Source organism: Drosophila montana, unplaced genomic scaffold, assembly GCF_035044405.1.
Source record: "Drosophila montana isolate Dmon_TW-CO22-7 unplaced genomic scaffold, ASM3504440v1 contig_3285_1, whole genome shotgun sequence".
NCBI lineage: Eukaryota > Metazoa > Arthropoda > Insecta > Diptera > Drosophilidae > Drosophila > Drosophila montana.
The window spans coordinates 209,882-237,757 of NW_026998169.1; the positions used below are offsets into that span (position 1 = coordinate 209,882).

The 27,876-nt window shown below is 35.1% G+C and overlaps 1 protein-coding gene across 1 annotated transcript; it reads left to right on the forward strand.

Moving 5' to 3' along the window:
• Window positions 1–26,987, forward strand: LOC135434273 (cell adhesion molecule Dscam1-like). The gene is given in 26 exon segments (XM_064690794.1): window positions 1–121; window positions 1,445–1,602; window positions 3,818–3,990; window positions 5,120–5,267; window positions 5,416–5,577; window positions 5,664–5,813; window positions 6,014–6,131; window positions 8,707–8,956; window positions 9,025–9,229; window positions 10,280–10,416; window positions 10,722–10,881; window positions 11,034–11,144; window positions 11,208–11,366; window positions 15,239–15,694; window positions 19,706–19,825; window positions 19,885–20,076; window positions 20,156–20,623; window positions 21,404–21,624; window positions 22,506–23,637; window positions 23,699–23,977; window positions 24,035–24,213; window positions 24,284–24,542; window positions 24,606–24,701; window positions 24,813–25,163; window positions 25,217–25,298; window positions 26,219–26,987. Coding segments are annotated over 25 exon segments (6,366 nt in total). The 5' UTR covers window positions 1–121; window positions 1,445–1,517; the 3' UTR covers window positions 26,892–26,987.
• The last annotated feature ends 889 nt before the right edge of the window (window positions 26,988–27,876 follow it).

Genomic DNA, 27,876 nt, shown 5'->3' on the forward strand with positions numbered 1-27,876 from the left:
CGTAACGCGAGAAGACTTAAAAGAAAAATGAGTCGGAAAAAAATGGTGTGGTCATAGATGGAAAAGCCTTCCATCAGCTATATACATTTACATTTCTGCATACAAACATATGTATACATACGTATGTACCATGAGGTTTTTGTGCATGTTTTTTCTATTTTTTGCAAATCAGCTTCATGCTGTGCGATAATTTGGCAAAAACTGTTTTACCTACATAAACTGAAAAGTAAAAAAAAATCCCAACAATGCCGGCAATTTAATTAATTTCACATTAACTTAATTCAATAATCAGCTAAGTGAACATTAATGTACCATAAATAAACGGACTAAGTGGCACGCGGATGTCTAAATACGCATTGTGTACAATTTTGATAAGAACTATTATTATGATAATCAAATTGCCACATGTGATGCATAACTAATGATTATAACGGTTTTAGCCGTTAAAATTGCTCTCTTAAAAGCATTTAAGAGAAGGAAAAAGAGTTCAAAAGCTATGATTGATAACATAATTATTATTTATCAAAATACATACATATATATTTTGTAATAAAGAGCAATTTAATTTGTGTAAATCGCATAAGAGAAAATGCTCCAAATGAAAATTGTTAACAAACAAAACATCACATTGTTACATATATTTATTTACCAAAATAATTAAAACACATTTATTAAAAGTTTAATTTGATTGAGCTGTTTTATTTATTGTTATCGTTTTATGGCTAAAAAAGTTACAATACTTTTGTGCAAATGTATGTAAAAGGCTGAATAAAGCATCTTCGACACCGTAAAATATATATATATATATATATTATTGTTCAGCATCAATAGTCAAGTCGATCCAGTAATGTCCGTTTGTCTGTTTGTCCGCCCGTCCGTCTGCCCATACGTTCGTAACTTTTGAGACTTCTGGCTTTTTTCCGGTCCTGGCAACTTAAAAATTCTCAATCAGCAAAAAAATAGTTGGCAAGAAAATAGTGGAATTGATTGGCTTCGTATTTTAATTTTGAATGGTCAAATTATACTTGAATTCATATTTTCATCTACTGCAAAGTCGGTTTTAGTTTGAAGTGCTCGACTAGGAGATACCCTGTACCTGCCTCAACCTAATCCAAATGCATCTTGCGTGCATCTCTCGCAAGCTTAACACTTTTTTTTATTAAAATATATTTAACTTCATTATTACAAAGAAATTTAAAATAATATAAATAAATTAGTTGCCCCTACTGGTGTCCATCTCGCAAGCCGGCTTTAACCGACATCTCTTCATTGAGAGTTTCGTCCTCATAGAAACTTATTATTTTGGGTAATAAATATATATAATCCCCTATTTGAAAGGTAACATTTTTTATGTTCATTGCTTAATTCGAGTTGTATGATATAAAACCCTTGAAAAAATATTTGGTAACTTAATATTAATATCACTTGTATTTTTATTTTCCAGGAGAATACATCAACTTCAACAATAGTTTAAATAAATGTTACTTATATTTTGTCTGACCTAAGAGAATAACAATATGACTTGGAAATCTGAAGCAGGGCGGAAACCTTTATACTCTCTCATCTTTATATTGACATTATATGTTTCTGCAAATACCACAGGTAAGAAGTTTGCTTAAATATAGCTTCGAAAATGTGTTTGCCTTAAGCTTTGTACCTAAAGGTATGAACACGGTATAATTAATCTTTAATTTGTCGGGTATTATCCGGCTTTGCACGGGTCTTATCAGGCGAACGAACAGTACTCACTTATTGGAATCCAAATATGTATTTTTCTTAACGCATTTAACAAATTGAGCTGTGTCATTAATTAAAAGCGGGTACGTAAGGATTTCCTTCCAATTGAGATATTTCCCTTTTGCAGATATGTGAAGCTCGTAAATGATGAGTTTGTTGAAAATATCTTTAAAACAGAATATCTTGCTATAAAAAATCCTACTACTTGTTCCTATGGCAGCTCTATGTTATAGTGGTCCGATCCGGCCGGTTTTATTGCCTGCAACAAAAAGACGAACCTATCAAAGTTTCAAGGAGACATCTCCGAACCCATAAAGTATATATATATTCTAGATCAGCATCAACAGCCAAGTCGATCTTGCCATGTCCGTCTGACTGTCCGCCTGTCCATATGTATAAGAGCCACAGGCTTGAACGTAGGTCCTCCTAATGTCCGAGCAATAGCAGTTTCTTTACGTTAATTGATAACTTTCCCCGTTTCCAAGCAATCAATCAAAATCTATATCGAAATTCCCGCTAGAGTCCCCGCTAGAGTCACCATGCGAGCTGCATTTGGTGCTAAATGGCGTTGATAGAAAAGGTACAGGGTATTCCCTAGTCGGGCAATCCCGACTAAAGCACTCTTGTTTTAAAAAAAACCTGGGAACTTTGAATACGATTAACATTATTTTAGATAAAAATCGATTCTATTGAGTTGAGTTAACTTGGAATGCCTGCGAAACTGGTGTCTCGGGTTTAAAGCAGTCTTGAGTCATGAATCTTGACGCGATGTGGCGAAGATGTTTTTATAGCCTGATCAAATGCGGCAAATATATATAACAATAAGAAAGTGTACATATTCATGGTCAACATCCATGGCCGAGTCGATCTAATCATGTCAGAGCATATGTTTGTCTGTATCAACGAGGTCGAGCTTGTTTGTCTATTTGGACATAAATACTAATGCTTGTCAACAAAATGAACAAGTTTTAAGTTTTTAATCCAAGGGACAGTTCTGTGGCTGCCCGTGTGGCTTGTTGTTAATTTTCAGGCAATTACCTCAAACCGTCGCCTTGGCTGTGCAAATAAATGTCATTTCTAAGGCCAGCTAAATACGCCAAGGATCATCCCTTGCAGAATGAATGAAAAAAACATCAGCCTGGTGAATAAAGGCTTTTCAGCAAGGGCAGAGATTGCAGCACGATAACAACAATCTATTTAGTCTTATCTGGATTATAAGCGGCCATTTAATTTCTATATTAAAAATTCTTCAGCTAATCTGCAAACATAAATCATAAGTGGCTTATCTGGGTAATCAGGGGTTATTAACACGCGTGCAAAGAGTATAGCAATTTTATCGCATTGAAGATTACATCACTAATCCTATATTCTAGAAATTTGATTGATTGATTGAATAAAAGCAAAATCAATGTGAACGCCTTCTTCGTCTCACTGTCTGTTCGATTGTTTTTATATAAAACATATTCTTAAATAGAAGTGGAGAGCAAAATGGGTAGAATGCGCTTTTCCACGGGCGTGTACTTAGTGGAAAGGTAATATCTAAAATTTGTAGCATAAAAAGTTCCACGGGCAAGGCCGGGCAATATCCGCTAGTATATACATAAATAGAATAATTTAATTATTACCTTACCAATACCTTACCAATAGTTGATTTAACTTAAGATTAATGAATTCTTTCTTTGAAAACTAACAACTTTTATGTTTTTCTTAAATCCTCATGTTTCCTTTTTTAGGTTTAATTAATTTAATTATAAGTTAATATAATTTTAAATTTTTTTAGTCCTCATGTTTCCTTTTTTTTTTTGTAGGTTTAATTATTATAAAATAGCATAATTTTTAATTTAAGGCAACTTCTAAAATTGTGTATGACCAAAAAAAAAGGTAAAAATAAAAAAAAAAATTTCGTTAAAGTTTTCTCGTCTAAACTTCTTTATGCAAAGTTATAAAAATATTCAGGTTTCAAGAAATCATTTAAGCAATTATACTTTGAAAGTTATTAACAAACTTAGTAGAAAAACGTTAATTAATTTATTGACATATATAATTGAATATCTTCAAATGTATTACTTTCAAATTTCAGAGACATCAAATTACTTTGATATGCAAGGACCGAGTTTTTCACTAGAGCCACCGAGTAGAATTGAATTTTTGAATACAGTCGGAAACACGGCTCACTGTATCGCTCATGGAAATCCTGTGCCACAAGTTCAGTGGCTAGATAAGGAAAACAATCCTATCACATCCATATCAAAGGTAAGATGCAACTTTCTAAGAAATTATGAGAAATCACACTATTTACACTATATTTATGATGTATGCATATTTGTTTGTATGCATGCTCTCGGTTATCACACGGGGATAAAGCTTATTTCTCCAATAGCACGCTTCACATATTATCTCTATCTTAAGCCCCCCCTGGAGCTTAACACTCTTTTAACGAGCCAGTTAAATACCTGCAGGCTTACAGAAGTAAAGTCAAACTCCGTCCCAAGCCTCAATACGAAAGAACTTACGAGAAAATCCATGGTTGCTTTTGATGCGTGTTGAATATCCGTTGGAGTGATATCGGCTAGGATATTTCATATTGACTATTGACTGACTATACTCAGCAATTATCAGGCTAATCCTACCGTTTCTTTCCAGACTCGTAGAAAGCCTGCTTAAGAGAAAAACAACTAATTGCAATGGGCCAAAAAAAAGTTTGATTGACTTGGGGGTAGGCTGGACAAAATTTATGACAAAATGGTTCCCTCAAGTAACCTATATAGAAATAGGTCACAATTTCCCACATCCATAACTCGGCCTAATCTAACTCGATTTTCACCAGGTTCGGCTCTTTGGTTTATCCTCTAAATATATTTGGCATCTAAATCTGGCAACATTATTCTTGGTCGAAATTCATGTGAAAATGGTACCCTCCCATCCCCATAACTCGGTCAAATCTCATCAGATTTGCACGAGGTTTTGCTTTTTGTTCATGGCTTGGCCTCTAGAACCTAGAACCTCCTGCTTTTAAAACGCAAAATTCGGCTAAGATCGAACGTAGCCGAAGGTCAATTACAACAAAGAGCACCTGCTAGAATTGCTTCCTAAATACCCTTTCCGATTGCTCACTGCCTTTATAAAAGCAAGTTGGAGACTTGATGATTTTACATTTATACTATTCGAAAATTTATGATACGAGAAGAACTTCTGGGTAATAACAATGTTCTACAGGGTTGACACTGAGTTCAGGATATCTTCTAGTTGGGCCCGCCCGACTAAAATACTCCCCTTTTTTTATTACCCTGAACCAGTGAAAAAAGGTATCTTAATTTTGTGACAACTTTAGTGTGATGTATGTACTCAAAGAGTGTTATTTAGTTGTATCCTTTTATTCCAGGTTCAACATATTTTCACAAATGGCTCTTTACACTTTCCACCATTTGCTGCCGAAGAATTTCGACAGGACGTGCACTGGGCGATATATCGTTGTACAGCATCTAATAGCGTGGGTACCATTATATCTAGGGATGTTATTGTTAAAGCAGGTGAGTGACATCAATATCATTTGAAAATGCCATAGATCGTTCGAATATTTGTATGGATCAACTTATATAGAAAACGAAAACGGCGTTAAATTAACTTTAAGTTAAAAAAAAAATTATATTAGATTGAATTACCAAACCTAACTTTCAGTGGTCTATCAACATTATGAACCGGAGGTCCAAAATCCTGGTGGATTTGTTGGTAGTAACATTCTGATTAAATGTAACATTCCGTCGTTCGTTAAGGAATATGTAACCGTAACCTCCTGGCTACAGGAACCAAACTTTAACATATATCCATCTCTGGAAGGGGGTAAGTTTAGTATACAAACAATCATATTGAATATTTATTTCTTCAAATCTCATTTGTTCATTATTTTCGTATTTTAATATTCGCAGATGGTAAAAATCATATGTTACCGACAGGGGAACTTTTGTTGTATAACATCACAAAAAATGATTCCCAAAAAATTTATCGTTGTCGAACACATCACAAATTGACACAGGACTCCAAAGTCAGCAGTAATGCTGGCAAAATTCAATTGACGGGTAAGTAGAACCGGAACATCTAAAACATATTTGAGCCAGTACTTGAGATTTTGTGAATATATATGGAAGATGCTACGTCGGGCCAACCCGACTAAATCACAAGGCGTTTCACATTATTTTGTCTATATTGATATAATCTATAATGCAATATACTTGACTTTATTAAGAGATTAAATATTTATTGTTCCCATACTCTTTAGAAATGCGGGAGCTTGTGCCTCCAATAATGAATGACAAGACTGTAGCGATATTGGCCCGAGTTGGAGATCCATTGGTCGTGGCCTGTGTTGCTTATGCAAATCCAAAGCCAACTTACAGGTAAGATAAAGATATATAATAATTGACTGATTGACTGTCCAGATAAATATTGTCCAATGCATAGTCTAAAATGTAATGAACCTGAAACTTTAGGACGAAAGTGCGTGTATATGTATATATATATATAAAGAAGAGAAAGTTTAGGGTATTCGCCAGTCGGGAATTACCGACTAGAGCCTCTTACTGCTTTTATAATAACAAATTAAATTAATTAAACGAATTAAGAGGCTCTAGTCGGGAATTACCGACTCGGGAATACCCTAAACCCTCTTTTACCAATACCAAATGCAGCTTGTGCTACAAACTCGTTTGCTTTAGCAGTAATAAAATTCAATTAAAACATCAAGAAAGCTCTCTCAATTGGACTCGAACCATCAACCGACTGCTCCATTTGCTATCGTGTCTGTCTCCCTCTGCCTGTTACATACATTTCATTGGGAAGGCAGCAAGCCGGGTTTGAGAATTGAGAATTTCTTAATGCTATTTTAAATTGATTTGGGGGAAAATCATTCTTTATTTTTAATGTTTGGAATATTTGCGTTGTAGTGCATAGATAACACTAGCGTTGGTTTTTTTTTACCTGAATTGTAGCTTTTCTATAAATTTGTTTGATACACATTTTGCAAAATATGACTTATTTCTAACTTCAGTTTCAAATTTTAAGTACTCTGAATAGAAAAAATAAGCTAATTTCGATAAATATAATTATGTGAGTACATATAACAAATTTTCTTTATAATAAATTTTATAAAATGTAAGAAAGCAATTAATTGTTTTGAGCATTTAATGCTTTTAAATTTTTAAAGGCGAAGTTTTGAAGTTTTTGCTACAGGTACTCATTACATATGGAAATAAGTTAATGAGACGTGTTTTGCACAGCTTCAAGACTGTCCTATCTTAGCCTGCAATTAAATACTTCATGTCAATGCACTTAAGAATATCTACTAAATTTATTTCAATACTTGCCTCCTGCAGTTATTGTGGTCTGGGTCGCTCAGGCAGGCTCTCAAAGTCCGATAGGGGGTGGGTCTGCCGTTCCGACAACTTCACTTAAATGATGGAGTTCGCCTCTGAATTTGCATGCATGCATGTATATGTATGTGCATGTATGTTGTACATACGTTGGCATGTACACATACATGCACGTACATATACATACATGCATGCATACACAATCCAAGCGTTTAGCCGACGAGTCGTCAACGACGCAAGGGTTTGCTTTGTTTTATTTGCGATGTTCTCCTCTTGAGTTTTTCTGCATGATGTTTTTCTTTGGCCTGTGACTTTGTGGTGTGTGACTGAGTTTGCATATACACACACACATGCATATGAATGTACATACGAGAACATAGAGACTTTCAGATGCATGTAAAAGTACGTTTGCATGTATGTATGTATGTATACATATGTAGCAACCATGTAGGGGACAAGCATAAAAATCCTGTGTTGTATGTTTGTATGTATGTATGTGACATGCCAAAAAGTGCTGTATAACGAGTCTATACTTTGCGTTCATGACCAAATCTATGTATGTATATACATGTGTACATACAAGCATACGCACCCATTAGAGTGGTGAGATTTTCCGTTCGTATGTATTTGATGGAACACATACATACATAGTACTTTAATTATTATTTTACATACACATATGTGCAACATACACTTGTATAAGAGTGACAAGCGGTCAAACATATGTACATACATTTTTATGTAGGAATTCAATTCTGCATGCATGAATCTACAATGTACATATGTATTTATATATGTATGCTTGTTCCTGCATTTGCTTATACAGCTACTGGTTATCTAATCGCTAACTAATTTAAGAAGCATAAATTGGAAAGAAAGCATAAGCAACAGCAGCTAAGTCCTTCGCTCTAATCACTTAGACCTGATGATTAATGAATAATCTAACATTTGTTCATACATACATTTGAATGTATGTATGTACCTACACTTCTATGTAATCTCTGAAAAAAAGAAATACCATTGGCTTCCTTTTTGCCTAAAGGAGAAGTATAAGCTTTCATATTTATTAAGTAAGACAACATGTTTTTTAAAAGTTCTCTGTTTCATTTAATAAAACACGTATTCATTAGTTCTTATGTAGATCTTTGAAAAAAGTTTGAAGTAAATCGGACAAACTTACAACTTCGCCTAAAAAATCATTGAATCGCATTTTCCACTGAGGAATCTGGGATTCTGCAAAATATGTAAAACACGGCTTTAATGATTTTTCATAAAGATTATGGAAAATAAATTTGAAACTTCACACACCAAATCTTTGGTTACATTTCCACCAAGGAGGAATAGATTTTCCGAAGAAATAAAAGTATGATACTCCACTCAAATAAATTTGAACAAAGATCTTTGAAAACGAGTTTGAGGACGTTTGATTGGTAAAGCGAAAGATTTTCCCGATTCTTCCACACATGCGGGTGGAAAACTCCGTCTCAGTGTACATCCCCATTCATAAAGTAACTATAGGGAAAATTTCAGCTTCCCAGTTTTTACACCAGTACAAACAGATCTACAAATTTAGGTATTATATGTTATACTTTATTTCTTATAGGTGGCATACTACACGTTCAAGCAATGAGGAGTCCATGCAACACATGCTCGCAACGGGACGGGCAAAAATCAAAGATGGCACTCTAATAATATCCGCCGTTACAAAAACGGACGATGGGTTATTCTATTGCACCGTCACCAACTCGGAGGGCAGCGAGACTTTGGAGGTGAAACTGTCGGTTTCATCGCCTTTGGGCGCAAGTGTACAGCCCCGCATACAGACTGTGAACCTTGGACATACTGCTGATTTAGTGAGTAAAGTGACCTAGTTATATTCCATATCCTTGTTCAAAGTAATTAACTTGCCGGAAATTTACAGATTTGCAGCACTTCTGGATTTCCAAAACAACAAGTTTTATGGTTTAAGGACGGCAAACCTTTGCGGTCCGGGGCTCGTGTACGGCTTTTATCAAAGGAACACATGCGTATTACGTCCGTCGTCAAGGAGGACAAGGGAATGTATCAATGTATGATAAAGAACGATTTGGAATCAAGTCAATGTTCTGCCGAATTAAGATTGGGAGGTACGCATTTAAAACAAATCAAATATTGCATTTGTTATACACTTTCTTCATTGAAACTACGTAGAAAGGATGTAATGCAGATATTTATTTTGTATGATATTGGTAAAATGAAGCATATTGAATCCCATACAGAGTTATCAACACAAAGCTACACCCACAAGTTTACGAAAAATATAAAGAACATATTTCTCATTTAGGGCTTCATGCATTTAAATAGGAACATAAAGCCCAATCAATTATGGATTAGTAATAAGATATACGTTTTTTGTAAATGTATTTTCCATAGATTGAAGAGATTGAGATGTCCGACGCCGTAAAATATATAAGTAGGTTCATACCCGACCAGAAAGACAGCAGATCCTGTTCACATCCCTCCTTATTTATAAATTCGATTTATTTCAAAGGTTTGAGTCTTCAAATTATTAATATATATTTTTCTATACGATATATGCAAAACGTGGTATTAATTTTTTCCTGATATTTCGGCTCATTTCCAAAATGTCAAAAAAAAAACTGAAATAATATTAGAGCTAGATACACTAAATTTGGTAGATGTCTACCTACCAATCTGGTATCTATTACATATAGCTAGAATTTCACTTTTTGGTTACCTTCCAACATTTGTTTTTATGCAAACTAGTCTCTCAGTTTTAAGGAAATCACGTTGAAACTTGTTGTTGTTGCAGGCAGTACATATGGCTGCCATAGGAACGATCAGTAGAAAAGTAGGTGGAAAATCTTATCAATACTAAACTACTTATTATAGGACTAATTGGTAGAAAAATTAGTATTTGTATGAGAAAATATTCTAATTTCACTATTCTAACATATCTGCAAATCCGTGAGAAAAATGGTTGAAATTGTATTATGATAGCGGGATACTATATTGTATATACCTAAAAGAACAATCAGGCGAAAAATAATTTTTGGTATGGCAAACTTATTCCCATAACCATAATCTATATGTATACAAACGCTGTTTTTGGCGTGCCGAAAATATCTGTTTTTACTCGTTTTATTTCAACCTTGATTGCATTTTGTCTTTTGCAGAAGTAGCACCTCAACTGCTCTACAAGTTTATTGAGCAAACTATGCAGCCTGGACCTTCCGTTTCACTTAAATGCAGCGCAAGTGGAAACCCCACACCCAAAATTGTGTGGAACTTGGATGGCTTTTCCCTACCTAATGTAAGTGCTTTAATATAAAATTTTTTTTTATGTGGGGAATATATATTTAAGATTGGATTATAAAACTGTCGCAATTTAAGAAGTCTTTTAGTCTGAGCCTAACCCTCCCTTTCATGTGACTATGGGACTCTTTCTTGTTAAATATAGTTTCTCAACTATAACTCAGAAAATATTAGAGCAAAAATCATGTAGGTCTTGTATATACGAATTATATTTGTACACACTTGCTGGACAAAGCATTCTCGACTTTATCACCGTTTCCCTTAAATTTGTATGTTTATTATTAATTATTGAATTATTTGCAGAATGACCGTCTTATGATTGGCCAATACGTGACCACATTTGGTGATGTTATAAGTCATGTCAATATATCAGCTGTTAAATCGGAGGACGGAGGAGATTACGAATGCAAAGCTATTTCCCGCGCTGGTGAGGTCTCACACTCTGCCAGACTTAATATATATGGTAAGTGTATTGAAAAAAAAAGATCAGCATATTGAAATTTTATATATTATACTTTTACCAATTACGTTATATACTTATGTATATGCTTACCTATATCTATATCTGCTTATCTGTATATTTTAACAAATCGGAGAATATTGTCCTATTTTTAGGCATGCCCTATATACGACATATGCCCAAGATATCTGCTGTCGCCGGAAAAATGTTTGCTTTAAAATGCCCAATTGCTGGATACCCTATTGAAAGTGTTTTCATTGAAAAGGGTATGAATGGTTTTTCAAAAATTGTGGCTCAAGCATCCCTTAGATGGTTTTAGTTTTATCCAGATGGCATTCGATTGCCAATCAACATGTGACAGCGGGTCCAAAATGGAACCCTCGTCATCGACAACGTGCAACGAGCTGCCGATCAGGGCACATACACCTGCATTGCCCGCAATAAACACAACTACACTTCGCAGCGTTCAGTTGAGGTCAAAGTATTGGGTATGTATTCATAAACTACATTTATTTATTTGAATAATTTTATCATTTTGGAGTGGACTTTCCTTACGCATATTTCCAATATTGATATTGCGTCAATAATTAAAGCTCTATTTATATTCCACTATATGAGTTAGGGCAGAAAAAAACTTGCAAATTATTCCTATGAATTTCTATTTAAATTTAAGGAGGTATTAATTGAAAATTAAAAACAATTACACAATTTATAATAATAATAAGAATGATAATAATATTAAAATGTGTAGCTAAGTATGTAAGTATGCATTCCAAAATTAAGTCGGTTGACTAAAAAATCTTTTCTTTCTCACATGTTGATCGGCTATAAATTTATTTATATAAATATGAAAACGAGCGAAATATTCTCAATTATATTTCCTCACAAATGCATGCATATAATGTTGATTTATTGCAGGAAAGTCAATACAAACAATGAATATGCACGTGCATAGATAAGTTATGCATTTTAATGTCCGCAGCACGTTTCTCTCTTGTCCTTTTTCTTTTTAATATGGATGCTATTGTAAAGGCCTTTTCTGAAAATTATACAAGTTTTTCGAATGCGTATTGAAAAAACATAAATATTATTTTATATAGTCGAAATTGACCTGCTAAGTTAAGGATTATAAAATAAATATATTTTACATGCATATCAGCGGCTGGCAATCAGTATACATAAGTTTAATTGTAATGCTTTTAATATAAATATATCACGGATATTTAATTATAAGGCTTAACTTTTTTATATATGTAACATACAAGAATAATGTTGCCAGATTTGGATGCCAAATTCATCAAGAGACCAAGCCATGATCAAAGAGCCAAAACTCGTGAAAATCAGATGAGATTTGACCAATTTATGTGTGTGTGTTCTTGTGTGTATGTATGTATGTGTGTGTGCTAGTATATGCATTTATGTGTATATGTATGCAAGCATGTTTGTTTTCTAATACCAAACGCACACCAAGCTTATTTGTCGCTGAGCTGCAAATTAAATTAAACGAATATCTACCAAGTGCTCTACTCCTCGATTCTGAAGAATTAAAGTAGGCTCTGCAGTTTTTCATGCTTAGAAAGTAGTGTTTTTTTTTGTTTTTTTTGTCTTTTTTTGTATGTATGTATGTATATATGTATGTATGTATGTATGTATGTATATATGTATGTAAGTATGTATGTATGTATATATGTATGTATGTATGTATGTATGTATGTATGTATGTATGTATGTATGTATGTATGTATGTATGTATGTATGTATGTATGTATGTATGTATGTATGTATGTATGTAAGTAAGTAAGTAAGTATGTATATATGTATGTAAGTATGTATGTATGTATGTATGTATGTATGTATGTATGTATGTATGTATGTATGTATGTATGTAAGTAAGTAAGTAAGTAAGTAAGTATGTATGTATGTATGTATGTATGTATGTATGTATGTATATATGTATGTATGTATATATGTATATATGTAAGTAAGTAAGTATGTTTATATGTATGTGTGTATGTAAGTTAATATGTTTGTATGTATGTATTTGCAGGGTATAAAAATCTATTTTGAGTCTTGGGCTTTTAAGTAGAACTTTAAAACCAAAAGTCTTGTAAAGTAAACACAAATTAAGACAATGGCTTGCGCCCCTCATTTTCCACAATATTGAAAGAAATTCATTTTTAAGCTAGAGCCTTGAGCCTAGCCGGTGGCTAGGCCTTGACTTATCTATATTTTATTCGCGATTTGTGTGTACTATTTATGAATAAAAAGCATATGTTTAAGTAGTTTATAAGCATCGTTATTGTACTTATAAATAGGTATGTTAATTATTCTCTGTTAATTGCCAGTCTCTGAAAATTGAAACGTTTAGATTATAAATATAGAATAAATAATATAAGGATGTTATTTTAAGCACATAATAATTCAACTGGATTTTGATTGTCGTATTGTATGGTGCAAGTGTACTTATATCTGAAAATAGTTTTGTAACCATATCGATTTTTAATATTCCATAATAACTGCACCGCTCGAACTTTTACATTGCACTTTTAATTAAACTCGCATTTGCACAAGGTATTCCCCACATTTGCACTTGCACTTGCTTTGGCATGCGCGGTATTTTTTCAGGGTTTATATCGCCACAGTTGTGTGTTGTAAGAGCTCAAAAACTCTTTGACTGTCTAAAATTTGTGTACGACCAGTTTCAAAGAAGAGAGCTTCTCCCGCGGTTTAGCGTCAATTTGGTGTTTTGAGCTGAGATTAAGTACTCTCTGCTGGTGCTTTTATCGATAGTCTTTCTGAATGTTGAAAATTAAAAAAAAATGATTAACAACTTACAATTTGCACAAGCAATGTTGCGCAATCAAAGACATTATTTGTTTCGGAAAAAAAGTATATAAAATAATTTTCAAGCTGAGCTAATATATAATGTATAATACTGGATTAATGCAAATGTATGTAGATATATAGACACAAAAAATTGTACAATTGGAAAACAAGACACAATAGTGACAAAAGTAATATAGATTATAATAATAAAGACATTCACATAAGTTAATTTTCTTTTCCTTTTTGCATTTTCCATAGAGGAAGCTTCGATTCGGCGAAAAATGTTTAATCTTATTATATTATGAATAATAATAATATGACCGAGACGAAAACGTAGTTTAAAGAATATAATTATATGTACAAAACCAATTTGAGAATTGTTTAAATGAAATATATTCAGAAAGACTGTCTTGAGACACCAAAAAATGAAAAACCTTATTGAACTTTTCTCTAACAAATATACCGCTGTCTACATTACCGCTGGTGCGAATTTGGGACAAAACTAAACTTTCAGTTAAAAGACCTACTATTATTTTTATACCTTCTGCTAATCTCTTTTCCTTAGTTCAAATAGAACTCATTTTAATTTCTTCTAGTAAATCTGTAACCAAGTCAAAAAATGACACAATTAAACAAAAAATAGAGCCCCAATGCAACAAACTAAATTGTTTGGTAACTTACCGCATTCTGACTGTTGACTAGTGTAATTAAGCTTCATATTATAAAAAGTATTACATTTTTGGCAACGATTAGTCAAAATCTCACATTATGATTATGAAAATAATTCATGTCCCGGTCTTTTGGACGATTTATCACTACTCTATGTAGGCTTCCACATTTCGTCTTTCATCAGTTTTTCCCCACTTTGAGATCCTTGGTGAGAAGTTTTCGCTGGTATTCATCGGCTTTATGGCTTTGGTATCGCTAAGTGTTCAGTTGGGGTGATTTGCAGCCAGAAGGCTGTCCGATCATAGTTATTGATTTTTTTCCAACTGAATAATATTGCTTTTTAAAATCAAAAGCATAACAAAGTATTTGGTAGCGTCCTTACCACGACTTATGGTCATAAAATTGTCTCATATGCAGCACGCAAGAACGCTGTAAAACTTATTATATTTAATCTAAAGTCACGTTTTTTTGTCAATGCCCAAATAGTTTGAATGAAAATCGGGGAACTCTGCGGGTCTACGAAAGCTGCTCGGCTATAATCTATATAGGCGCAGTAAGGAGAAGAACCGAGAGGGGCGATAGTTTGTTTGGGATAATCTAAGAAACATGCCACCTTTAATATGAATATAGCATACAAAAATTTGCTTAAAAAATAAAAAAAATAAAGTAGATATTTGAAAAAACAAGTACTTGGTAGTAATCGATTTCCGGGATATTCTTAGAAACTCGCATTAATACAGATCATCGTCAACAAAATATTCTTGTTTCTTTTGTTAGTTTTTAAAAATACCCTCGTTATTAAATTCTGAATGAAACGTTTGCTCAATTCTTAACTAAAGTATTTTTACTGAAATTAAACATCCAGTTCCACCCAAGATTACGCCATTCTCATTCGCACGCGATCTGAACGTCGGTGACCGCACAAGCATTCAGTGCGTTATTGGCACCGGGGACCTGCCGCTTTCATTTACCTGGCTAAAGGATGGAAAAGCTCTGCCATCGGCAGCCGCGGCAGCCGATAGTGTCAGCGGTGGGCTTAAGGGTACCGGTGGCGTTGCTGTATTGGGTTCCGGCTCCGGATCATTGTCGCACTTCTCCTCATCTTCCATTTTACCCTCGGCGTCGGCGTCGGCGATTGCCCCGAATGACAATGGTCGTAGTAGTGGTGAAAGTAGCGGCCAGGTGACAATTCGCCAAAATGATGATTTTACCAGCGCCCTCAGCATCACAAGTGTGACGAGGGACCAAAGTGGCACGTACACGTGCCGCGTTCAAAATGATGCCGCCACTGTAACGCACTCTGCACAGCTTAAAGTTAATGGTACTTGTAATAGCATTGTTGTTCTTTTCGTTTTTTTATTGTTTTCTGCACTTTAGTTTAATAAAATAATCATTTAATGCGCAAAAAATAGCCCGAACATATAAATATATATAGTATATCTATACATATATGCACGTAAATTCTTAAATTTGTCATGAGTAATGCGCTAATAATATTACTTACGACTATCACATAGCATAGTGCGTAGATAAATTATTGTCTTATTATGTTATTTAAGCACACAGACGATATTCGACTTTCTGCACTTAAAAGCGCATTGTTCATTAGTTCATAATAAGCGCATTGTTCATTAGCTTGTGCACATATTGATAAGTGAGTGTATTAAGGGATAATGTACATATATGCATGAAGTAGTTCCTCAATAGTTTTTAAAATATAATTAATTCTTTTTAACTTTCGATGTTAATTTATGATCTTTATAAATATCAGTACGATACACTTATGATTGACTATTGACAGTTTTTAACTAAAATTAATTATCTGCTGTTAGAAATGTGGTCGAAGTCATAAGCCCAATAAATGTTACCCTAATCGATCTTGCCAGCTTCGTGTGTGGGTCCTGTTATCTAAAATATTGACCCCATTTCGATTAGTCTTAAAATCTCTTCTCGCACTTAAGTACCTCGAAGTTGGAGGTCTTATATAGTAATACATTTGTATCTGATTAGTTCTGTCCGCATGCATTAAAGATACAGACATTAAACATGAAATTTTTACTATGTCTTCGAATGACAATGTGTGCACAAATTTTATCACACTTAATTAAAGAAGGCCTTGCTTTGTTTTTTTTTATTTTAACCACTCACGCTCATTATCACGCCAAAAAGACTCTTTTTAACTAACTATAATACTGAGATCGGAGATTACGATCCGTCTGTGAATCCGTTCCGTTTTCTTTATTATGTATATATTTATTCAATATTAAATTAATAATATATGAGCTTTTGAAACAATCAGTTTTTTTTTTAAATTGCATGACAATTTAAATTAATTTTCAATTAAACGAATTTTTATTCAGGTTACTCTACTTTTTCTTTTATAATAAAAATTACGATTTACTTAACCGCATGTACATCAAATCGATTGAGTGGAATCGTATTCAAGTCCATTATATTCTGCTTTCAGCTGCGTACGTCGATTAATTCGATTTGTACACAAAACTTTCGCTTTCTGAGGTATATGCAAGACACACAAGTATCCATAAGATCTGTGAACAACGTATAATATAAGATAAAATGATTTTAAACCACTATTTTTTTTAAAATATTTTTTTGTTTAGTTCCACCGCGTATATCTCCTTTTGCGTTTGAAGACGAAATCACAGAAGGTATGCGGACACAGATAATGTGCTCCAGCAGCCAAGGAGATCAACCTTTCAATATAACGTGGCACAGAAACAATGTGCCAATTCAGAGTAATTCCGATATTCTAATGAGCAGTGCCAGTGTCAACAAGCAATTAACTATGACGACAAGACAAGGCGAAGAGTTTTTACCTCCGGATCCGTCGTTAACAATCAATCAATATACCCCATTTTCCAGCATATTGTCCATACACAACGTCTCCTCATGGCACAATGGTAACTACACTTGTAGTGTGACAAACCACGCTGGCACTGTTGAGTACACTGCCGTTCTTTCGGTTTCGGGTAAATCAAGTGTAACTATTGTTTTCTAGAAACATTAATAAAACCCACCAATTCTATAATATTGACATGTACTTTGCACAAGAAAACAAAATTTCACAGTAAATATCGTAGACAATGCACCAGGAGGATTAGTTACCTAAGGGTTCAATCTGGTAATTCGAATTTTTAATACTTAGTATTCAATTGGTCTTCAAACAGTAATATGTCATTCTCTAACGACCATTGTCATATTTGAACAACGCAAAAATGGATCTTCACAGTAAATATTGTAGACAATGCACCAGGAGGATAAGTCACATAGCTAAGTATAAGGGTTCAATCTGGTAATTCGAATTTTTAATACTTAGTATTCAATTGGTCTTCAAACAGAAATCGACCTTTTGAATAACGCAAAAATTGATCTGCAGGGTGCCAAAAAAAAAATACTGAGCTTAGAACTTAATCTACGATCGTTTCATATTCTTATTTGGAATCGTTTTCCTTCCTACTCGATCACAGCTGTGTTTCATCAATTTTTTTGGTGATTTTTGATTGTCTATTAGTTTCGTTTGGCTTGTTCAATACTTATATTGTAAAAGAGATTAGTCAACAAGTTAAAAAAAAACTTCAGTAGCTTCCCCATATAATTAATAATGAAATATTTATAATTTTACTGACAATTATCTTGATAAAAAGACGCTCCCGTCAAAGACTTTCCTACCTTTTGACTTATCGTATCCATTGTAGTTATATAATACCTGTTTCAATTTTTATATATATTTTTTATACCGCTTATATGAAAAAGTCGGATGAATGAAAAAATCAAGACAGCCTTAAAACTGAGAGACTAGTTATATAATGGGGACCTTCCCTTGAGGATATGAAAAATTATAACTATTATCAGGTTGCCGAAAATATAAAAAAAGAGTATAAACAGTAGTTGATTCAAATGTTGTATACTAGAAAAATTTAATTGCGGTTGAAATTTGCCAAAAAACACTTATAACGGATTTATTCAATATGATGAGAGTACAATTCCCGGTGAGATGCGTATGTCATTCTTTTTGAGGTCCATGAGCGTCAGTTATCAGGGATAAGGAACCTTTTGGCTTGTCTGTCTAGAATCTGTTTAGTTCCTTCTATTCCCAAGTCCAGAATTGCACCAATCTATGTCCTTTTGCGAAGCCGCTTCTCGCTAGAATATCGGCTAATTTGTTGTGGCTCGTAATGTCTTATATATGGTTTTCCCCAGATGTGAATTCAACTCGAGCTTGTACTTAAGTGACTCAAGCAGCTAACCTAGTTTGATAATACTTTAGCGGTTATTAATTGCACAGAAATATTTCACACTTTATTGCCTTTGTCAAACAAAAAGTCACTTGGGTCAAATACTTATTATTTAATAAAGAAATCAAGGAACATCTACAAATTGTGACTTGACTTGGTAGAAAAGTGATTTCATCTTCGGACTTCTGTTCCGAACCAACAGACCAAATATATATTTGCTTCAAATTTATTGACATTAAGTTTAATGCTCATTTCACGAAGTGAACTCTTGGACTAATTCAATATCCGTCTCACTTATTATTATTGAGAAAAGTAATGAGATTTCTAAAACAATATGAATGTAGAAGATAAATAGAATAAGGATTAAAAATACATATGCATACAAATAATAGTGGGCGAAATTACCAAAACTATCAAAATTTAGGAGATCGAGCACAGAGCACAATGCACCCGGCTTTTTTTGCACTCACTTGTGATCCACAAGAATATACTTATATAAATTGCATGTATCAATAACGATTATTTAGTGCATGTACACTGAGCGAAAGTTGCAAGGTATCGCTCCAGCTAAAATATCTGTCTCAGGGCTGATTCTCAACTACTTAGCTTATTTTGCAAAGTCAAGTAGACAACTTCGATAAGCAATTTGATGTACATTAAATCATAAATTGCAGATGCATCAAATAATATCGGGGACTCAGTGAGTTATATTAACGATCTTTTACAGTCTTGGTAACTATACTAAAGTAAAATCGGCCGGATAGAGGAGAATGTGATCGTGTCTCTAGTACACAGGCTTACCAATCTTTTAAAAACACTAACCCCACAACTAAATCTTTATTAAACATAAACTGAATATGCATATTTAAATATATACTTTATATATTTATTCAGCTCCATCTAGATGTTAGACCAAATATCGAAGTATCCGCCGTATTGTTTATCAGTAGACTTGATTGTAATCTATCTTGATTGTAATCTAATAATTGCATGAATGTTTAATCAACTTGTGTATATTGCATGATAATCAAAATATTTTAAATAAATTCTAAGCAATTATCGAAATCTTAAAATAGTACCTCCCCGGTGGATTTTAAAACCCACCGACCAAGACGCAATCCTAGGAAATTCAGTAATGGTATCGTGCAAGGCCGACGGATTTCCCCTGCCCACCATTCAATGGAAGCAATCAATAGGTATGGAAGTAGAGTCTTGTAGAGAGGATAAAGTTTCAACTATATGTGTATACATGAAGGTGACTCCGGCGACTACCGTGATCTTAGTTATGCGATGAGCAATGGAAACTCGCAGTCTGTGATTGTGGCCCATGCAAATGGTTCACTGACAATATCCAAGGTCGCGCGAGAGCACGAGGGCAGCTACCTATGTCAAGCGAGCAATGGCATTGGGGCTGGCCTAAGCACCCTAATTAAATTAACCGTTCATGGTAAGATAAAGTCCTTGATTAATGATCCTTGATAAATGATGTTAGCTTTCAATGATTCGGTATTTGATATTTTCAACAGTTGGCCCCTCGGTCACCGTTGCCAAAAAACAGCTCTCAATTCGGCGTGGAGAACGTATTACTTTACACTGCGAAGCGAACGGGGATCAGCCTCTAGAAATATCTTGGCGGTCGAAAGCGAGTCGTATTGACCCATCCTACGATATACGCTATCATATCAAAAACTCGCCTTTAGCTCGTGGAGTATCGTCTGAGCTAACTATTCTGCAGACGGTTCTGACAGATAGAGGGGAATATACTTGTATAGCCAGCAACGCCTATGGCCGGGATAGAAGTGTTATACATGTACAGGTACAAGAGCCTCCCAATTTCCCGGTCAATTTGCATGTCAGAGATCTCGGAAGTCGCTCGGTAACATTGGCCTGGTCTCCAAATGATCAGGATTCAATAATATTGGGCGGGGGTGGGAGTAATAACCGGGACGCTCAACCGATATCAAATTATATATTGCAATACAAAAAAGCCGGAGGTAAGTACAATTAAAAAATGATTTATTTATTTATTTATATAAACTAATCATGGAGTTAAAACTTAATGATAAGTGAGTAGCAGCAAGGGCCTTCAGCTGGACAATAGTGTAAAGGATTTTGTCCTGACCAATTGACTGAACAACTAAATGAAATATAAATTAGAAAGACTTATATATTAAATTTGTTAATAAAACTAAGAATCATGAAATAAAAATAATAATAATTAAAGCATATCCGACCCCATATTTATGGTCAGCATCAATATCCGAGTCGATCTTGTTCGTCCGTCCGACTGTCTGTATGTATGAACGCGTGGATCTCAGAACCACCTTTAAGTGCTGGAAACTTTAAATTTTTAACGAAGGTTCTCCTTGTGCCCGCGCAGTACGAGTTTGGTTTCGATAATCGATAACTTTCCCCGTTTCAAAGCAATCGATAAAAATCGATAATAAAAAATCGTAAAGTCGTTGACTTCCATTTCCACTGAGGAGTATGGATTCGCCGGAAATTGTGAAACGGCTCTCAACACATAAGGTAATAATTCAACTTCTTAACTCTGACGGTTTGGGCTGTGCATTGATCACCAATCATTAATTCAGTCAGACGATTAGTCAGCACAAACAGTTTTATGTTTAGAGATAGACAGTAATTTATTAAAAAATGTTTTTCGAAAAACCTTTACAAAGCTTGATTTGTGCAATCAGAACATATTCAAATAGAGTTGTGGGGAATGCCTTAATGTACTAAGAGACTATTTGTATGTTGCTTTTTGAACGTAGATGTTTGGCATGAACACAACAACCAGAAGCTTCTTCCTGGCGATAGAACTACGGCACAGCTAGGATCTCTTCGTCCTGCACAAGTCTACCATATACGATTATTTGCGGAAAATCATCTAGGCACCAGCGCCCCAAGCGACATTCTATTCGTGCAAACAGATTCAGAAGTACCCTCTGCGCCGCCACAGGACATTACTGTCGAGCCACTTGGGCCACAGCAGGTAAGTGTATACTATTATTTGGTCTTTAATTCGTTAACAAATCAAAAATTAGTATACATTTATATAATAACGCATGTAAGCTATGATTTAATATCTTAAATCGATTCTTTTATTTTACGGTTTTTACATTTTTTGATGGCATTTATTTTAACACTTGGTTTGAATACCTTGTACCCATTGGAAGTGGGTAATTTTGTAATAGTGGTAATTTGTGCAAATATATGATAGAGAAATTCTAGATTTATTTAGTCTGTAACATTATGTGCCATATAATGCAAAGTCGATAGGAGCACCTCCACCAAAGGCACTGCATGATCAGCTTCCTTTATATACCAATTGTCAGACATGACATTCCACCTTCGGTTGATATGCAGCTCTACCTGTATTTGAGTATAATTAACTGTCTCCACGGTAGTCTCACAAAGGGAGCCTACATTAATTAGCCCAAGTGCCATAGCATTATCGAATATGGCTCTGGACAGACTTCGTAGCAAGGGACATGTCATTAATAGGCTCTCCTGGACCAGGCTCTAGTCGATCCTGTGTTAGCTGTGTTACCTCTCTCGCGAAAAGTGCCAACAGATATCTTCGGATCACGGGCAAGCAACTGTCAAGTGCTGTAACCCCTTCTTCATAATGCATAAAACAGGCAGATGAATGCATCTCTGACCATCTCAACCGGAGCATAGCGATCTTAAGGGTACCTCAAACTTGCATTCTCAGTTAGATCCTTTTCATTTCATTCTTTGATGAGAAGACATTTTTCAGTGATTAAAGTTCGTTTTTTAATCATCATCATCATTTGTATTGCCTACCAGTATCATATTTATTCCTATGATTCTACATTTTATTATCCTATTTTTATTTATTTGATAAAAAAGTTGCTTATAACATGGCGAGCACCTGTACGTGATTCATGGAATGGAGATCTATTGGGATATACGATTTCATATCAGAAGCAAGGTACTCCAGATAATGGTAAAAATCACACCAAGGTTGGAAGCTTGATAACAGAAGGCTTAAATGACTTTCGTTTAACTGGATTGGAGAAGTATACTCAGTATGGAATCACAGTCTCCGCATTTAATATAAAAGGCGACGGGCCCCAAAGTGATGTGGCATTGGGTCACACTTTGGAGGACGTTCCTTCCGCACCTCCTCGATCAGTGTCGTGCGTTGCTCTGACTGCCCAAAATATTCAAATATCCTGGCAGTCCCCTCCAAAGAAGCAATGTCACGGAATTATTCAAGGTTATAAAATACTATATGAACCAGGATATTTGGAAAGTGAATACAGCGTTCGGGAAACAAAAATTACATCGGCTCTCAGCACAGTTCTCCATGGATTGCAGCCGTTTACAAATTATAGCGTTCAGGTGTTGGCATTTACTCGGGCTGGCGAAGGCGTCTTAAGTCCGGCTGTGTCATGTATTACGGAAGAAGCGGTTCCGGATGCACCAGAGCTTGTCAAATCTGCCGTTAGCACCGAATCTTCGGTGATTATTAGCTGGCTACCACCACGACGACCAAACGGATTGATAACCAAGTACAATGTTTATATACGAGTTCTCGAAAAGGGTCAGGAGCTGAAAATACTGAAGGAAGTCTTGCCGGCACATAATCGTCATTTCGAAGCAAAAGACCTTAACTTGCGGGAAACCTACGAGGCTTGGGTCACAGCATCCACAAGGGTGGGACAGGGTCCAAGTACGCCAGTAATTAAACTCGTGCCAAGCACGTCGATACCCGCTGCCATAATATCCTTCAGCCAGACTTTGTCCGTCACTTGGAGATCAGATATTAAGCTGGCCTGTATATTTGTGGGAAATCCCAAAGCCAGCGCCGAGTGGAAGGTACTTAATACGCGCTCTAAAAAGCAGTTCCAACTAGAAGTAAGCAACGATAATACTTTAAGTCTTCGCAATATCCAACGATCGCATGAAGGCAATTATTCCTGCGTTGTCAGAAATCCCGTGGGCTCCGATCATATTGTTTATCAGCTGTTCGTTCAAGGTAAAACAATTAAGTTATTAATTATTTAAATTTTAACGCTTATAATCTTTTTGTTTTTTAGTTCCATCTTCAGCTCCTATTGTATCTGTGAATTCAGTTCACAAAAATTCAGTGTCAATTCAATGGAGGGTTGATGACATCGGAGGTGCTCCGATTAGAGGCTTTACCTTAACCTACAGGCGGGAATCAGGCGATTGGAACGAGTTTCAAATCGATCGGCGCATTACTTCATATATGATTGAAAACCTGCAATGTGGCACCAAATATCAGTTTACGATGACAACTTTTAATAAAATTGGCACCAGTGTCGCCAGTGCCATTGTGTCAGCCCAGACCAAAGGTATGCACTGAATAAAATAATGTAACGATTTCAAATTGATATATCTGCATCTTATAGGAAACAAACCACTGGCTCCAGAGAAGCACAGTTTTATACGTTCGAATACAACATCAGTTATCCTGGACTTGTCCTCTTGGCAGGACGGCGGATGCCCGATCCTTCACTTTAGCATCGAATTCAAGCACTATCAATCTTCCGGAGAATGGATCATAGTTTCAAACAAAATTGAAACCCATGTAAGTTACACTTTTTGAAATATCATTACTTTAGCAAAGATCAAATATATTTTTCCCCATTGATTTTTAGAACCGCTTTAGTATTGGTGACTTGGAGCCAGGAACTGCTTACCTGTTGCGTGTCACGGCAAACAATAATGCTGGTTCCACTGCAAAGGAATTTTACTTTAAAACGCAGAATTTGATTGGGTTAACTGGCAGCTCGGATCCGGATGCGCTGCCCGAAGAGCAAACTGTAGTTACTGATGCGCACCTTATAGCTGTTATCATAGCTTCAATATTTGGAACAGTGCTTGCCCTTATCGGAGCTTTTATCTGCTTCAAAAATTGTTTGTATTAAATATTTATACATATATATGCTTAAAATTACTGAACCCTTTATATTTTTTCAGATACACAAAGCTTGTTTTCACGTAATGTGGATTCATTAAGGCCACAAAGTAGTACCACAGATGGAAAGGATATTCAGAGTCATGAACACTTTTATGGTACAGTACGCAAATCTTGCCAGCAATCCCCGCCTGAAGCGGTTGCTGGACTTGAGCGCATACCTGAATACTCAGAAGACATATATCCTTACGCTACATTTCATTTACCAGAACATGAAAACCAGTCCGGAAATATTGCTTTAAGCTACACAGGAAGCTCATTAAAGTACGATTCCCGCTGTGAAGATGATAATACATTATGTAGCTCGGGGTCGAAAGGCAAACGTCCCGTCTCAACGAGTATAGGTGGAATTAACCCAACTGTTAAGCTGACCAGCAATGTGATAGTTGATGACAGTACTGAAAAGCGACTGAAACGTCGCTCAAAGATTTTAAAGTCAGAATCAGAAGAGTACGATAGCTTAAATAGTGATAGCGAGCTTAGTGAGCGGGAACGCGTTCGTGAAGAGAATCGCAGTAATCGTGAAGCTTCTAGTTATATTGATGAAGAAGGACTAACAGGTATTTATGTAAACTCACTGATTTTCATAATGTAATCCGGCTTTTCCTTTCAGCACATGGAAGAAAGACAAGAAATAATGGAGGAATTGGTAAAGATAGGTCTTCTGTATTTAGCAGACCTCAACTGCATAGTAAGTTAGTACCTAATCTTTTTTGAACTTAGAATAAGTAGGCCGGGTCTTGGCAAAATTTCTGTTGTCGTATAACGTGGGTTCCTTATATTATAATATATAATATTCATCGGGCATTCATTCACACTGTGGGAGGTAGATAGGCTGCTTTTAATAGCCGGTCTTAAATTTGTGAAAATATAAATCATCGTTATCACAGGATTGCTATGCTACTTTTGAAGATTCGGATTATTAATTATATTATATTGGAAACATGGAAAATTTGGTAGAATCCCATCTGCGTATTATATTCAAAGATGGGCTGATACAGTTGCCAGCCCGAGACTACAGATTTTTATAAGGAAGTACACTCCTTCATGGAGTTTTAGTTTTATACTATCTTGGCAAATTTTTAATTGAAGAAGCCAGACTTTTATCTCTTTTGAAAATAATATTTTCATACGATTAAATATACTTTGTGGAGCTACTGTGTGGACACTTCTGCGATTAAAATAAACCAATGCATGTGATATATTTCGCACTGCCCATACGAACAGGCATTGCTTCTAGAGATTACCTGTGCCGTGTTTTTCTCCGTCCCCCGCCATGGCGGGACGTGCTGGAAATCTCTATAAATTTACAACTGTCCAATACGATGACCTCGACCTCTTAGATCAGGCAGTGCAGTAAGCCGTATTTTATCAGGTTTATAAAATATAAATAAATCAGATTCAAAACTATTTCGTTTTGCTGTTAATTATTCGTATTGTCAATTCTAATTGGGGTAGCTTTTCTTAACATGCCTTTTGGCAAGAGCCCGTCTGACCTGTTCCTCGTTCGTGGGCGACAAAAAAGAGCACATTCTGGCCTTTAGAACACTTTAAGAGATTCATATTGATAAAAATTATGACGTTCATATTTAAAATGTTCTATTTACTTCTGCAGCATCCTGGACAGCGTACCCATCGACTGCAGGCTCTTTGACCCGTCAACAAAGCAACAGCGGAAATCAACGTACTCTTGTGATTCCCAGCGGAAAGTTCTCACAATTAAATCTGCCAAAGCTACAATCCAATGTGCAGATATGTCCCGAAGTGTACCCAGTCGTCAGCGATACAAAGGTGCCGATAGTAATACCAACAGCGGCACCCTTAATCGCGATTGTGGGGAAGCCCGACCAATTACACAATCGGGGCCATATATTGAAAAATTGAAACCACAAGAGCAGGATCAACTCGATTATCCTTCAATAACATGCTATACAAAAAACTATGGTGATTCGAATGTGAAGCTATTAAAGAATACCGAGGGCGATCAACTTGAGTTCTTGAGTCATCAACGTAATATTTACAATATTGAATCACTTGATTCATTGGCAGAATCAAAGGGACCAAATAGGTCTCTAGAATACCAAGGCATGGACACTTTAAGCAATACCGAAACGTTGGCTATCGGCTTCACAATGAGTGACCACAAGTTTCTGGCGGAAAGCAGCTCGGAAAATATCCAAAAGCAGTGCAGCATCATAAATAAGAACCCTAAAACTGAGCAATTCGATTACATTTTAACTGAGAAGCATGTTAGTCCTCCATCGGCCTTTGTCGACAGGGTTGGTTAATCATAAATGCACTTTTATTAAATTATAAATTATTATAAAGTAATTATAACTAATGAATGTAAATAATGAATAACTAAAGAATTGCATATGTACATATAGTGTTTAGTGTTTAATGTTTAGACTAACATAACCATCAGAATATCTGAGCTATAAGTACTGTAGTGTTCTCTTTAACCATATATTAAGTGTTAAACATTGACAAAGCCACAGTTACATAACTATTTACGACTTTTTAAAATAATTTTTTTATTTTTTGTTCTTCGAATGTAGTTTAGTCCCGTCGAAAATGGCTGGAAACCGCAACTGGGTTTGTTCATATATATTAAATCGCAACGAATATAGAATATAATCTTCGGTAACAGATAGTAGTAGGGTATTTACCTTGTAGTGAGGTTTGATCGAAGTATTTTCTACACGAGATTTATATTGTTGCTCAGCATTAACACCGGAGTCGTCCCGTCTGCCCGTTTATACAAATGCGTTAAGGTTTTGTGCATAAAAAGACAGAGTTTAAAAAGTATTCGTGGCGAAATTACCAATTGATACAAATTAAATTAAATTAGATACATAATAATAATTATTATTATTATTATTATTATTTTATCCTCTGGGGAAGGCACAACCTAATTTCTTAACAAGCAAATCCTGCTGAGGCTAACAATAAAAAAATGACGTATGACTTTCTGGTTTTCGGATATTTAAGGAGAATTGTAGGGTACGTTGAGTTAGTTGGTGGAGTTATTTTTGAAACAACAGAGCTATTGTTTGATACTGATGAAGAATATAGTATATGTACTTTATTCGGAAGGAGAGGTCTTCTTGTAATGCTTGTTATCCTAAGAATATTTTGCCATTTGGACTCCTCCCCCTTCAAATTGCAATTGAGGTATTTACAGACATTTAGATGACTGTATTTCGGGTTTGAAAAAAGGGCGTTTTGATCAATGTTTAATTAAAATATTGTTTAAAGCTCTGAATTGCGAAG